The 15,026-nt window shown below is 35.3% G+C and overlaps 1 protein-coding gene across 1 annotated transcript; it reads left to right on the top strand.

Moving 5' to 3' along the window:
• Positions 1 to 1,686: 1,686 nt before the first annotated feature.
• cox7a2a (cytochrome c oxidase subunit 7A2a) lies at positions 1,687 to 14,553 on the top strand. The gene is given in 4 exon segments (NM_001032728.1): positions 1,687 to 1,786; positions 4,790 to 4,879; positions 9,947 to 10,031; positions 14,346 to 14,553. Coding segments are annotated over 4 exon segments (252 nt in total). The 5' UTR covers positions 1,687 to 1,768; the 3' UTR covers positions 14,405 to 14,553.
• The last annotated feature ends 473 nt before the right edge of the window (positions 14,554 to 15,026 follow it).

Below are 15,026 nucleotides of genomic sequence, written 5' to 3'. Positions count from 1 at the left end.
AAAAAAAAAAAACATTTTGGGGACAAAATTATTAGCCCCTTTAAGCTAATTTTTTCCCCCTATAATCTACAGAACAAACCATCAATATACAATAACTTGCCAAATTACCCTAACTTGCCTAGTTAACCTAATTAAACTAGTTAAGCCTTTAAATGTCACTTTAAGCTGTATAGAAGTGTCTTGAAAAATATCTAGTAAAATATTATTTACTGTCATCATGGCAAAGATAAAATGAATCAGTTATTAGAAATGAGTTCATAAAACTATCATGATTAGAAATGTGTTGAAAAAATCTGCTTTCTGTTAAACAGAAACTGGGGAGAAAAATAAACAAAGGGGCTAATAATTCTGACTTGTTTTGTGGGATTTGACAGATTTGGCTGGTAATGCAGACGGCATTGAAGAATCTTGTATGTTTATAAGGAAGCATTGTTTCTGACAGTGTGACTAATGCATAATAAGGATCTTTTTTTACTGTATTGTTTGAAATGCTTTATTGTGAGCGCATAGGTATGCTGAAAGCTGAAGTGTACATTTTTATTTTAGTTTCTCTTTGAAAAACTTGTTCTGTGCAGTGTATATTTAAAAGATATATATATATGTGTGTGTGTGTGTGTGTGACTGCTAAGAAACGCTTCGTCCGGCTCAGTTCTGTCTATTTGTATGTCTGTTGTTGGGCCAAAGTCATCTGTGTGATAATAAACAACAAACGCATGAGTACACACATTCTGATCTGCTCATTTAATATTTACATCTGCCACATCACCACAACTCAAGGAGTTACAAACCGCTTATTTACCCCGCTGCTTTCCTTGAGCTTTATAAATTAATAAACAAATTAAATGCTGTACATTTTGATTTCATGAGGACTAAAGAGAGAAGTTTGATTTGGTTGAGTTTAAACTTTGTATTTTCATTATTTTATGTCAGATGTTGCAACCATAACGCTGACCTTTTTTGTGCATCGGCGATCGTCAAAATGACTGAATTAAAAACTCAAACTTTGTGCAGCTTTTCGATTAATCTTTCAAATCGGTTGTCAGACCTGTGCTGTCGGGCCTGTAGTTTGATGCTTAACATTCGTGCAGGTGTGTTGAGGCAAGTTGGAGCTAAAATCTGCAGGACGCTGGCCCATTAGGACCAAGTTGGTCACCCCTGGTCAAGATGATCTGCTGCAGTTCAAACCAAGTATGAAAATGGTGGTTTAATTGTTTTTGAATGTGGCATGTCTGCCATACGAGCTGTCTGAGTATTTCAGAAACTGCTGATCTGCTGGGATTTTCATGCACAACCATCTCTAGGGTTTACAGAGACAAATAGAAAATATCCAGTGTGCTGCAGTTATAACAGATGAACCCTAACAATGACCCTTTTAGTGCATAGTCATCATAAAATAAAAAAAAGCTGAACTTTTGACTCTTTGGGTGATATTTTGCGGTAAGCTTTATGAAGAGTACAATTAAAAACAGCCTATTAATATTAACATTGCTAAACCAAAGTGCTTTTTAAAGTTATTTACAATTATATTCACAATTAAATTAAACACCCTCGATGAGGTAAAAATTCGCTCGGTTTTTCGAATCGTTCAAACGAACCGACTCTCTAAAGAACCAGAGCTCCAGCGGTTCAGTCCAGCAGGCGGCGGTAACGCACTTTTTCCGCTGATGGCTTTGCGTCAGATTTAGCAGAAGAAGGAAGTGACATTTTCAAGTGTCCTTGTGCTGCTGCGGTTTCCTGATCACTGCGCTCAAAAGACGAACTTTTCACCATGTTTAGGCACTTAAGGGTGAGATTTAAGATATTTCTCCGTGATCCCACTGTGTGTGTGAGGAGAAGCCGGTTGAGTGAGTAAATATTATAACGCAGAGAGAGTAGATTTGTTATGGACACTGTTAGCCTAGCAGTAGCAGCTTTAATGACCTCCTGCTTATGATTGATTATTACCGCGTATTTTAGTGTAAAACCGAAATAATTATGTAATAAATCGACAAATGCTTTGTGGTAGATTAATATGTGCGTTTATGTAATTAGTTTCACCACACTTGGTTCGCATGTCAGTAAATGCACTCAAGTAATGAGAGCCTTATGTTTTTTAATGTTAGTACTGTGGTTAATTAAGGTCAATTTGGTTTTATATTCGCACGTTGGGATATTCTTATAATATAAATTCAGAAAAGTATTTTTTGCAAATTACAAACATGAAAATCATGTTAATAATAGTGAACTTTATTTTTATATAGTACCTCTAAAAGTAGCATCTCAAGATAGAGGTAAAGTTGGTTTTATATTGGGATATTCAGACATTCTCCTTAATAATATAATTTCAGAAAATTATTCTTTGCAAATTTTAAATTGGGAAATCATCATCAGCATGCAAGTATGACTTCTAAACAACAGTAACACTATCTAATTCACTGTGAACAATGCTGTACTTTGATTGTTGCTGCTAATATGATTTCCCTATTTACAATTGGCAAAAATACTTTTTTGAAATTATATTGTTTTAAGGAGGAAGTCTGAATATCCAAATATAAAACCAACTTTATCAGTGAACGTGGTTTGCAGGAAAAATGTATGCAAGTTCCTGTGTTTTTTAGAAATATATGGATAAATAAAATATGATGGCGATTCACTAAAATAGACACTTGTTATTACTTAAAGATTTTATCATTTTTCTTTCATAAGAGTTGTAATTTTGATAAAGTATGCTTTATGTTTTATGTTTTCTTTTTTAAAATTCCGCTCAAAAATGTAGTAACAGCAGTTTTTATAACACAAAGTCCATGGAGGAAAAATACATTTTTAACAGTTTAATGCATTTAAGATGATGACGATACTAATTATATATATACTTTTTAGTCATGTGTGACTATGAAAACGCAACGTCATTATACGGCTATGGGAAAAACCACTTGAAAATTCCAATTTCTTTGGATTTGCTCTATTTATTAGGTGTGAGTAACATGAGTTTATATATATATATATATACTTTTCTACTTGTGTGTGTGTGTATATATATATATATATATATTTATTTGCATGTTGGTTTTCAGAAATTGCAATTAGTCAGAGTTACAAATGTTTTTTTTTTGTTATTTAAAATCTTAATTTTTTTGTGTTTTCTAAAGGCTGGGACAGTGAGACACCAAAAATTGACAAATGTGACTGTTTTCTGTTTAGAATTGGTGGTGTTATCAAAGATCAGAGAGTTGAGGTTTTTGTTTATTTTAACGTTGTTATTGTAAAAAAAAAAAAAAAAAAATACATTATATATATATATAATTTTATTATGTATGTATATATATATATATATATATATATATATATATATATATATATATATATATATATATATATATATATGTATGTGTAAATAATAAATTATATATATATATATATATATATAATAAAATATATATATATATATATATTATATATATATATATATATTATATATATATATATATATATATATATATATATATATATATATATATATATATATATATATATATATATATATATATATATATATATATATATATTATATATATATATATATATATATATATATATATATATATATATATATATATATATATATATATATATATATATATATATATATATATATAATATATATATATATATATATAATATAATATATATATATATATATATATATATATATATATATATTATATTATATATATATATATATATATATATATATATATATATATATATATATATATATATATATATATATATATATATATATATATATATATATATATATATATATGCCATAATATATAATGTATGTATATTACTGTTTTTACAAACAGCAAAAAACCGTATGATCGGTGAACTCTAAACAGGAGGCAGTCTGTTTCATCACCTTGGGGTCTTTGTTGTGGTTTTTGCTATTTGCAGTGCGTTTCTGTATTTTCATGTGTGTTGAGAATTTCCAGGTTTGTGTGTGTTAACTTAAAAAACATGTTTTTCTCAATTTGTTTGTGTGTTTTTATTTGTGTGTTTTTTTAACGTCAAGTGTGCTGGAGCTGTAGTAAATAAATGAATTTTAAACCGTAGTAGATGACAAATCTTTTTATTTTACATTTAGTAGAAATTTCGGTTTAGACGGATAACTGACAATGCTTTATATTTGGGGAATGATAGACAATATATAGGTCTAACTTTTTAGCTAGAAGTTAAACCATAAAACGTTAAAGTAATAACTATAAATGATGTAATGTTTTTATCTATATTTACCTTGCGACAAAACAGCCATAAGTTGCTGATCTATCAATAATTAGGATATTAATTTAAATATATTTTGCAGGAAGCAAGTAGTTCATCTATTGTAAATAATACAAATTAATCAGCTTGAAGTTATGACCTATATTTATAATTGGAGTGATAACTATAAATAGTGTTTTTATGCTTGTAATGAGGATTGCTGATATGGCAATAAATAAACAAACAACTGATAACTACAATGTTAAAAGTTTGCATTTATCATCTGATATGACCACAGTTACAGTATATCATGCATGCCTAGAAGAAATGTTATCAGACCTATGAAAAATGCGTAAATGCAGACATCAAATAAGAATCATTTTCTAAGATAATGTACAGTCATAGGATCAGAATTAACAACCAGGGTCTGTAGTCATCCAAATATCCAGAGAAACTGAGCATTTTCAAATGGCTTTTTTCCATATCTGTATAAACATTAAGCATTCGTATTTGTTTTTAATGAAATGCTTCAAAATGTGTTTTCCAGACGCTGCAGCAGGTCTCCAGGCGGACCATATCCAGTAGTGCACGCAGACAGCTGGAGAACAAAGTCCCTAACAAGCAGAAGTTGTTTCAGGTTAGTGCCCTCGACCAGATCTGATCCAAATAGAGCTAAAGTTGTTTTTTTAATTTGGATATTCACTAGGGATGTAACGGTATTGTTAATACCGTCATACCGCAATATTAATTTTTTTCGATATTACCGAAGTCGCATGACTCGGTAAAACTATAGGTCTTCTGAGAAAATTTGCTCAGGCGAATGAAGCGAACGGGAGGTAGCGGAAACTACAATTCCCATCAGCCCAAGCTTGGCCATAATCCCTTGCGGTCTGTTGTCGCTACAGATCCAGTAATGCGGAAATGGAGTGTGCTGCTAGAAGCGGGGATCAAAAAGAGCTGGAAAACCCTAAAGCGGGTGTTGTCGCCGCGCACGTACTGAATAGTGGTGTTGTCGCGCGCGTACTGTAAAGCGGGGACGGAGAGTATGTCGCGTCGCGGGGGCACTTTTGATCATTTTGGAAGGGAACTTTCTATCCAAGACTAAAAAGGGCATGTGCACTGCACAGGTTGAGCCCTGTGTGTGCACGTGCCTGCAAGTTGGGGAATACGACTAATCAGTCATGGGGACTGCAGAAACACAGCACACTTTTCAGATTGATGCAGACATGAGATCTCTATCTCACTCATGGTTTGTCCTCTCAAGTGGGGGAAAGACAATGCACAACGTTCCCCATTGCTAACAACCTGGGCCAAGTCATATCTCTCTTGTCCCAGAAACCTCAGTCCCAAATGAGAGGGGTTTTTTCTGTTGCAGGGGACATTGTAAATACCCAGAGATACCAGCTTTTACCAGATTATATTTATATGATAATTTTCCTTTAAACCCATCTCTATCTAAGTGAGTGAGTGATTAAATGTTGAATGTGATGAGTTTTCAACAATACTAAATTGAAACTTAATTTTTTACATGGTTTAATATTTTTTTGTTATTAAAATTGAAGTTCCTGTTTCAAAGCTTACAGATAGATGGCTAATTTGTATGTCATTGACACTTTTGGCACTTTTTTGGAGTATTTTCATAAGTTTTGTTTTTTCCTGTAAATGATTCAATAAATACCGTACCGTGACATTCATACCGAGGTATTACCGTACCGTGAAATTCTGATACCGTTACATCCCTAATATTCACACATTCTCCTTAATAATATAATTTTAGAAAAGTATTTTTTGCCAATTCTAAATAGGGACATGGTAGAGCTGCACAATTTATTGAAAAAAGATCGCGATCTCAATTCGACCCCCTAGACCAGGGGTGTTAAACTCAATTCCTGGAGGGCCGAACCCCTGCACAGTTTAGTTCCAACCCTGCTCCAACACACTTACCTGTAGGTTTCAAACAAGCCTGAAGGACTCAGTTTGATCAGGTGTGTTTAATTAGGGTTGGAACTAAACTGCAGAGCTGCAGCCCTTTTGGAACTGAGTTTGACACCTGTGCCCTAGACAATCTTAATCCAGCATTTCTACGATTCTGCCAATCATATTTTCAAGTTCAGGAGAGAAGCAAAGGCGGCTGCACGAGTCTTTTCATTGTTTCACATATGTTGCTCAGCGACATAGACACCTCCAAATGATGTTAAAAGAGTCACATACTGTAATTACAAGGTATAATTCACCCAAAAATGTAATTCGTCTTTATATAATGATGTATTCGCGGCCGGGAAATCACACGTCACGTGAGCTGCTGACTGTGCGGGAGCGCGCGCTCTAGTTAATGATAGACGCGCACACGTCTACTTTACAGAACAGAACCTGCTTATGCTGTGAGTAACAGGTAATAAAGTTGTAAATAATATTCAGTTTGTGGCACAGAGGGATTGTTTGAGAGCCGCGCGTGAAGTATGAACAGCACTTAACAGTGAAAATGAAACCGAAAGCGAGCACATCATAATCATATCGCATTTTAGAGTCATGACTGCGACAACCATTTGATATGTTTTTTCTTTCATAGCGAACACACAGCTGTGCATGAAAATAAATGTTTACAGTGTCAGTATAACTACTCTAGCCTATATATTGTTGATTTTACCAGTGAATTAAATGTTCTAATAATGTTCTCAATGTCTGATTGCAAGCATAGGCCAATATCTCAAACATAATTCAACATCAGAATTATTATAAGTAGAATATGATTATTTATAGAAACCAGTAGACCTGCACATAATATTAATATTGTTGTTTTACCATATGTTTGAGAGAAAAAAAAACTAAAATCTCATATTAAGCTTTATTTTACATCTACAGAATCGCGAGAGAATCGTGATCTTTATTTTAAGCAAAAAAAAATTACGATTCTCATTTTTGCCAAAATCGTGCTGCTCTAGGACATTGAAAACAAAATAGAGACTGCTAAATGGACGAATATGTGAATATAAACAACTTTACCTCTATCTGATCCAATCCGACCAGACATTTATGGAGGTAAAGTTGGTTTTATATTCATTCGTTTATTTAGCAGTCTCTATTTTGTTTACCATGTTACTTTGAATATTCGATCGGAATTAGCATGCGCGTATGACTTCTAAACAACATTAACACTATCTAATTCACTGTGAACAAGGTTGTACTTTCATAGTCATTGGCTGCTAATGTGATTTCCCTATTTAGAATTGGCAAAGAATACTTTTCTGAAATTATATTATTAAGGAGAATGTCTGAATATTTGAATATGAAACCAATTTTCCCTCTATCAAACATTTAGCCAAACCCTAAATGTTGAGTTACTGCACTTTTCTGTCCTCATTTGTTAGTCGCTAATGGTTAAAGTTAAGACTGCAATTTGTTCCCAGGTTCTGGACTGGTATTGTGGATAAGCAGATAAGTACGCAATGATTCGCTAATAAGATTCACTTGTATTAGTAGGCTGTAATTACTAATCAATGCATGTGTTGCTGAAATAGAACAAAGCGTCCGATTAAACAAGTAGTGTAAAGCTTCACTTATTCTGTAACTGCGGTTATCACTGGCTTTGTTGCTGGCACATTCTGCTTATGGCAGTCTGCCGCTGAATTGTTGGGTGGCTGTTTTATTTTGCTCTTAAATTATAATTACAAACAAAATGTTTTATTTCTCCTTTCCTTGAATTGACTGCCATCAATCTTGATTGTTCAGTCTCTTTGTGGTTTTGCCTACAGGAGTAGAATCGATCAAAGCTAGCCTTTTCTAGAAACTTATAGTTTACAATGTTTGAGTACTTGTATTAAAGTCTTTTTAAAGGAGCACAAATGAAAACAGGCTCATTTTACAACTCTTCTACAGTTACGCATTTGATTTTTATTATTTATGAATCCATCCAGCTGATCTTAGGGTCTGACGTTTGACGGTTGTCAAATTAGTGAAATAAATGATTGAAGAACCAAATAATTTTTGCCATGAGTATAGTAAAAATATTTTGCTATGACTATATTCACCATCGGGAGGCGCTATAATCACTCATAGGAGAATTTTGCTTTCCCCATCCAAAAAAAAAAATTAAGTTATCCCACATTTGCGCCAGATAACTCCGCCCCTTTCACTATGTGAGCAATTATTATTTTATTTTATTTTTTTAGAGTTTTCAGTGTGAACGCACTACTTACACAATCTATACTACAAACTGGCGTTAAATAGTGCATAAGTATGCGATTTGGGATGCACCTAAAGATCATTGAATCGGATTAGATCATTAGCATTTTGCTCAAAAATGAGCAAAGAGATGATCATTTCAATCAAGGAGCTTTTGTTGTCCTATTATGGCTACAGCAGGAGCAATGATATTACACAGTGCCTAAAAATAGTCCTTAACATAAATCTGTAGCCATGGTTTAAACCGTTCCTTGATTATTACGGCAGAATGAATAGTTCCTGTTGGCCTGGAAAATAGTTAATTTTACATTTTTGTTAGTCTCAGAACATGATATAACCACAGTAGAGTTAAACTTTAAATATGAAAATTATTTATACTCTTACTTTTTTATTGAATTTTATTGAGTAGCTGGATGCTAATGGTTTAATCCAGTGGTTCTCAAACTGGGGTACGCAGACCACTAGTGGTACGGAGGCTTTCTTCTAGTGGTACGTTAGGTAATCGCTGAATAATTAAAGTAAAACAATGACCACACTTTTAACCCTTTGACGCATATGATAACACCGATGTGATCAGTAAATTGATTTTAATAAGCTAAATCATTTATTTTTATTTGTATAATGTTTGTTATGTGTTCTATCATTCAAAGCTAATCTCCTCCTCATATTTGTAACAGTTGTTAGGGTGTATCCCGTATTTTTATATCCCAATGTTGACCGGTATGGTTTAATGACTCGCTTTTCAGCTTACTCTTAAAACGCAGCATGCAGATCGAATTTCTAATTTAAATATGTAAATCCTAATCATCTATTTAAAATACAAGTTAATGTTTAGATTTCAAAGATATACAAATCAGTCATATATACATGCAACGTATATTTCAACATTTATTGGCTATATTTATGAGGTCCAAGCAACATTTCCAGGTTTTAATGAACAGTTCTATTACTATTTGTTACTATTTGTTAATACTTTAAAAGTACAGCAGTTTTATTTTTAAGAACAGTGCCATTTTTAAATAACTCTTAAAAACACATTTTAATTTAAACTTTTTTTTTATCTGTAAGTAGAGTGCAGTGTTAATGTTTAAACTATTTATAATGTTTAAAGTGGCTGACAATAATACATATTCATAATAATAATAGTAATTTATCTGCCTTGTTTTTGAACTGTGCAGAGCTGTAGCTGCTTAATTAGGCCTGCTACGCTACTGTATTTCAATACGGATCATTATGGTGGTACTCGGAGAGACAATTTTTTTCTGAGGTGGTACTTGCTGAAAAAAGTTTGGTCTGATCTGATTTAATGATCTATCCTAAGCTAGGCTAAAAGTGCTTCTGCCAGAACTGGACATTGGCCAAATGGATTTAGGAATGGTAAAACTCAACTGTTTAACTGTAGGGGAGTTGTAAAATGAGCCTATTAAAAAAAAGGAGACTGTTCCTTTAAACTTGTGGCCCCCCAAAGTGTGTGAAAGTGCTGAAACATCCGATGTTAATATGCTGTTTGTGTTTGTTTCAGGAAGACAATGACTTACCAGTTCATCTGAAGGGGGGGCTTACAGATGGCCTCTTGTACAGGCTAACAATGGCCCTTACTATCTTTGGTAAGTTGTTTTGCCATTCACTTGAGTTTCCTCTGTCTTTTTTTTTTTTTTTTTGTCAATCTGGAATTTCATTTAAACCGTTACACTCTGTTTGCTTTATGTTAAAGGGTTATACATCTTTTTGTTTTGTTTTACAAGATGTAAAATAAGTCTCTGATGTTCCTACAGTGTGTATGTGAAGTTTCAGCTCAGAATACCACACAAATAATGTTTCTAACTCTTTTAAACCACCCCTTTAATCCTAAATTGTGCCATTTTGGTGACTGTCACTTTAAATTCAAATGAGGTTGTACTCTCAGCCCTCTTTTAAGAATGATCTTCTGCAGGTACAGTGTGAAAGTTGGAATGGCAGACTGCTGCTTCTCACTCAGGGCTGTTTATTCTAATGAGGGTGAGATAGTCTCGAATGGGCGGGGCTTTCCACCTCTGATGACATGTACAAAGGGAGAATGTCAATCAAAGTGTTTCTGCAGACTGGTTTTATCAAGTGTGATTATAAAAATAGAATTAATACATTTAACTATTAGATGCTGGCTATATTCACACACTGTGGCCACACTACTGTGTTTAAACCCTTTATAAAAGTGACTAGCATAACAGGTCCCCTTTAAAACTCCATGTGTGTTTGATTTGTTTGAATCTCAGATTAGATTATTGGATTCTGCTTTTTTGGTCATACATTGGTTATACTTAGTCGTATATGCTTTTAGGTAATTTTTACTTATTAAACTAAGTTAATCATGTGCCAACTTAATTTTATGAGATATACAGGCAAATAAGTCAATTTAATCTAATATAATAAATTATTTAATATAACAAATTTAAATATTATAAATTATAAATAATAATTTATTATTTAATATAATAAATTTCAAATTACTCATAAGATTAATTTGATTCAACTTAAAAATTTAAGGCAACCATTATGTTTTTACAGTGTACATTGTTTTTGTTTTTTACCACTTAAAATTTTACATTTTTAACTATAATATACATTTTTGTAATTTAAAAACTGTGATCTTGTATAATTTAATTTATAAAATAAACTGAACAGGTGCAGTTCATGGGTTTCACAGGGGCTTTCAGTCACATGTTGAACTGGGTCCTTTAGATAATTTACAACTGATTTAAAATTAGTATATAGTGTCACACCAGAGCGCATGCTGTTCACTTTCACTTAAATGGGTGATGATGCCAAGCATTGCTCGCTGCAGAAGTTGGGACTAGCTCAACTTTTCAAGCGCTGACAGAAACGTCAGCCAATCAGATCGCTGTAAGAAAATACACCAGCTAGACAGTGGCCTATTGCTGACTGAATTTTATTGGCTAATGCTGCTATGATGATCGCGTTAGCCCCAACTTCAGACACGCCCTCAGTCAAGCGTTGACGCAGAAGCCACTTTGTGAATGGGGCGTAAATGTATCAACGTTCCTGTGTTTTAGAAATATATGGATGATAAAATAATTGCCAGTATTAATGACTTTATTTTTAATTTACAAATGCTGTAATGTTATTTCTTGAGACACATCATAACATAGTTATGATATTTGGCTAAAAAATTTAATCACAGCGGTTTTTCTAACATGTACTAGAAACGGTACTAAAATGTTTACAATAGTAGGTTCTTAACGGTTTGTTTATGTCTAGAAATGTAATATTTTTGCTGTTACAATTTAATACAAGTTTACAATAACAGATGTCAAAACGCATTCACACCACACTGACGAATGCCAACTAACAGGTCTGTCAGAGTGTGTTAGTTCAGCGTTTTACCACCAGACAGGCTTCACACTAATCTCTTTTTAGACCTGAAAAGTATAATTTAGTTAAGTATGGTGCGTGGCAGTTGTTAGTGCAGTGTGAACATGACAGTCAGTGTTTACAATATTTGAAATATAACGGCCATCTTGTTTGTTGTTGGTCGTCTGAGTAGTTTGAATCAATGTCGCCAACTACTTTATTATTGGTCAGCTTGATAGCGCTGACGAGTGTGGGCGGGACCAAGATCCCGATGGAGCGATTGTTTGCAAATGTGGAGTCTTGTAAAGAAGCTCCGGTTGGAAAGTTTTGGTTCATGGTTAAAGTTGTTGCACGTCCGCTGGTTCCTGCCTCCAAATGAGCGAGTTTGAACCACTTGTATATTGAGAAAGCTTACAAAAAAAACAAAACGCCAGCGAAGACACAGAGGAACATGAACACTTCACTGGTCTCATTATTCATCGTCATTCGCACTACAGTAGTGTTTCAGAAGTGTTATTGCTCAGCTACAGAAACAGCGCGCAGTAGAATGAATGAGTTGCATGTGCCGTAGGTAACGTCGATCACTTGACGCAGAAGTATAAACCAGGCTTGAGCCGAGGCCAGTTTGATGAACTGGTGTCAGGTGTCGCCAAGAGGATTTCCTCTCGGGACATCAGCAACAGGCGCTACGTCATAATCACACCCCTAATAGAGCAAGCTCATGATTGGTTAACCCGGAGCAAATGTCTGCTGAAGTTTAGATTTTCCAACTCGAGCGATTTGCATGTCAAATATGCAAAATGCTCAACTCTCGCTGCTTCATTCTTCGAGTTGCATCATTCGTGCTGAGTCATTTGTGCAGAGTCGTGTCATTCGTGTCAAGTCATTTGCGTGAGTTGCGAAATTCGTGCTGCTTCATTCGCCTAAAATACTGCATTAGTGCGAGTCTCGTCATTCGTTCTGAGTCATTCGCACAAGTTTTGTAATTTGTGCCTAGTCATTCGCATGAGTCGCGTCATTTGCGCGAGTTGCGTCATTCGTGCTGCTTCATTCGCACAACACGCGGCATACGTGCGAGTCTCGTAATTCGTGCCGAGTCATTTGTGCAGAGTCGTGTCATTTATGTCGAGTCATTTGCGTGAGTTGCGAAATTCGAGCTGCTTCATTCGCACAAAATACGGCATTCGTGCGAGTCTCGTCATTCGTTCTGAGTCATTCGCACATGTTTTGTAATTTGTGCCTAGTCATTCGCATGAGTCGCGTCATTCGTGCGAGTCATGTCATTTTTGTCGTCATTTGCGTGAGTTGCGTCATTCGTGCTGCTTCATTCGCACAACACGCGGCATTCGTGCGAGTCTCGTCATTCGTGCTGAGTCATTTGTGCAGAGTCGTGTCATTCATGTCGAGTCATTTGCGTGAATTGCAAAATTCGAGCTGCTTCATTCGCACAAAATATGGCATTCGTGCGAGTCTCGTCATTCGTTCTGAGTCATTCGCACTAGTTTTGTAATTTGTGCCTAGTCATTCGCATGAGTCGCGTCATTCGTGCAAGTCATTTCATTTATGTCGTCATTTGCGTGAGTTGCGAAATTCGTGCTGCTTCATTCGCACAAAATACGGCATTCGTGCGAGTCTCGTCATTCGTTCTAATCATTCGCGCAAGTTTTGTAATTTGTGCCTAGTCATTCGCATGAGTCGCGTCATTCGTGCAAGTCATGTCATTTGTGTCTTGTGTCGTCATTCGCGTGAGTTGTGTCATTCGTGCTGCTTCATTCGCACAACACGCGGCATTCGTGCGAGTCTCGTCATTCGTGCTGAGTCATTTGTGCAGAGTCGTGTCATTCGTGTCAAGTCATTTGCGCGAGTTGCGAAATTCGTGCTGCTTCATTCGCACAAAATACGGCATTCGTGCAAGTCTTGTCATTTGCACAAGTTTTGTAATTTGTGCCTAGTCATTCGCATGAGTCGCGTCATTCGTGCAAGTCATGTCATTTGTGTCGTCATTCGCGTGAGTTGCTTCATTCGTGCTGCTTCATTCGCACAACACGCAGCATTCATGCGAGTCTCGTCATTCAAGCTGAGTCATTCGCACGAGTTGTGCGATTTGTGCCTAGTCATTTACGTAAGTCGCGTCATTCGTGCGAGTCGTGCCATTGGTGTCGAGTCATTTGCGTGAGTTGCGTCATTCGTGCTGCTTCATTCGCACAACACGCGGCATTAGTGCCTCTTCATTTGTGCGAGTTGCATCATTTGCGCCGCCTCATTCACTCTGTAGGATGTCTATCCGCGTATTTGCATTGACTTAACATGTTAATTTCACACACTTGATGCTTCATCCGCATCTGGTGTGAATGTAGCATCACATTTTGATACTAACATCTAAAAAAAAAATTTTTTTTTTTAATTTCACACTCACAAATTTCCATCTTGATTTTTAGGGGACTTTAAGGGCACTGTCATACTGTTGTCTTGTGTAAAAAGAAGGTGGGAAAGCTGAATGTGTAATTGCGGTGTGTGTGTGAGTGTGTGTAATCTGTAAAAGTGTTTTCACTTCTCTCTCTTTCGCTCTACAGGCAGTGGTTATGTGGTGTACACATTGTTCGACGCAGCGATGCCCAAGAAAAAGGATTGAACATGCCTCTCTATTCATGTGTCTGAGCTGTGGAGATCTCCGGCCCTCAGAAATATGTCCTGTCAGTTATTTTGAGTACATTGGATTCATATTTATTGATTGTTCTGTAAAGCGCAATCATTATGTAATAAAATATTCCACTGTTCTGAGTCTGTGTGTCTTGCGCTTCATTAGATTTGTAGCCAACATGAAGATAATGTGGACGTGGCTCTTGTAAGGAAGTGCTGACTGCAAGACGGGCAGAACATTAGGGGGGGGGGGGGGGATGGGGGGTAACTGGAAATAGAGGCATACCTTGAAGTTATAAGGATATACCCACGTCAAAACTATGTTGTCGGCAAGATTGCGATGTACCCATCAGTTATTACCATCTACACCTTCTCCAACACTAAACCCAACCATCATAGTCGTGACGTCTACAACTACACCAATGAACAAATATTATAATACATCAAATAAATATGTTGTGGATAAATTTGGAGAAAACCCATGAAAACATTTGCTGGAAATGTTCACTGGTACGCGTTTCCGCCATCTCGCCAAGAATGTCTCGTGACATCTCGCATGGTTCAATGATAGCTCGATAACCGCAAGTTACGCCTCTTCATGTTACACCCTTGTC

The sequence above is a fragment of the Danio rerio genome, chromosome 17 (genome assembly GCF_052040795.2).
Source record: "Danio rerio strain M-AB ecotype USA chromosome 17, GRCz13ab, whole genome shotgun sequence".
Taxonomy (NCBI): Eukaryota; Metazoa; Chordata; class Actinopteri; order Cypriniformes; family Danionidae; genus Danio; species Danio rerio.
Note: the sequence above shows the minus strand (reverse complement) of the source record. Positions and strands in the feature narration are given on the sequence as shown.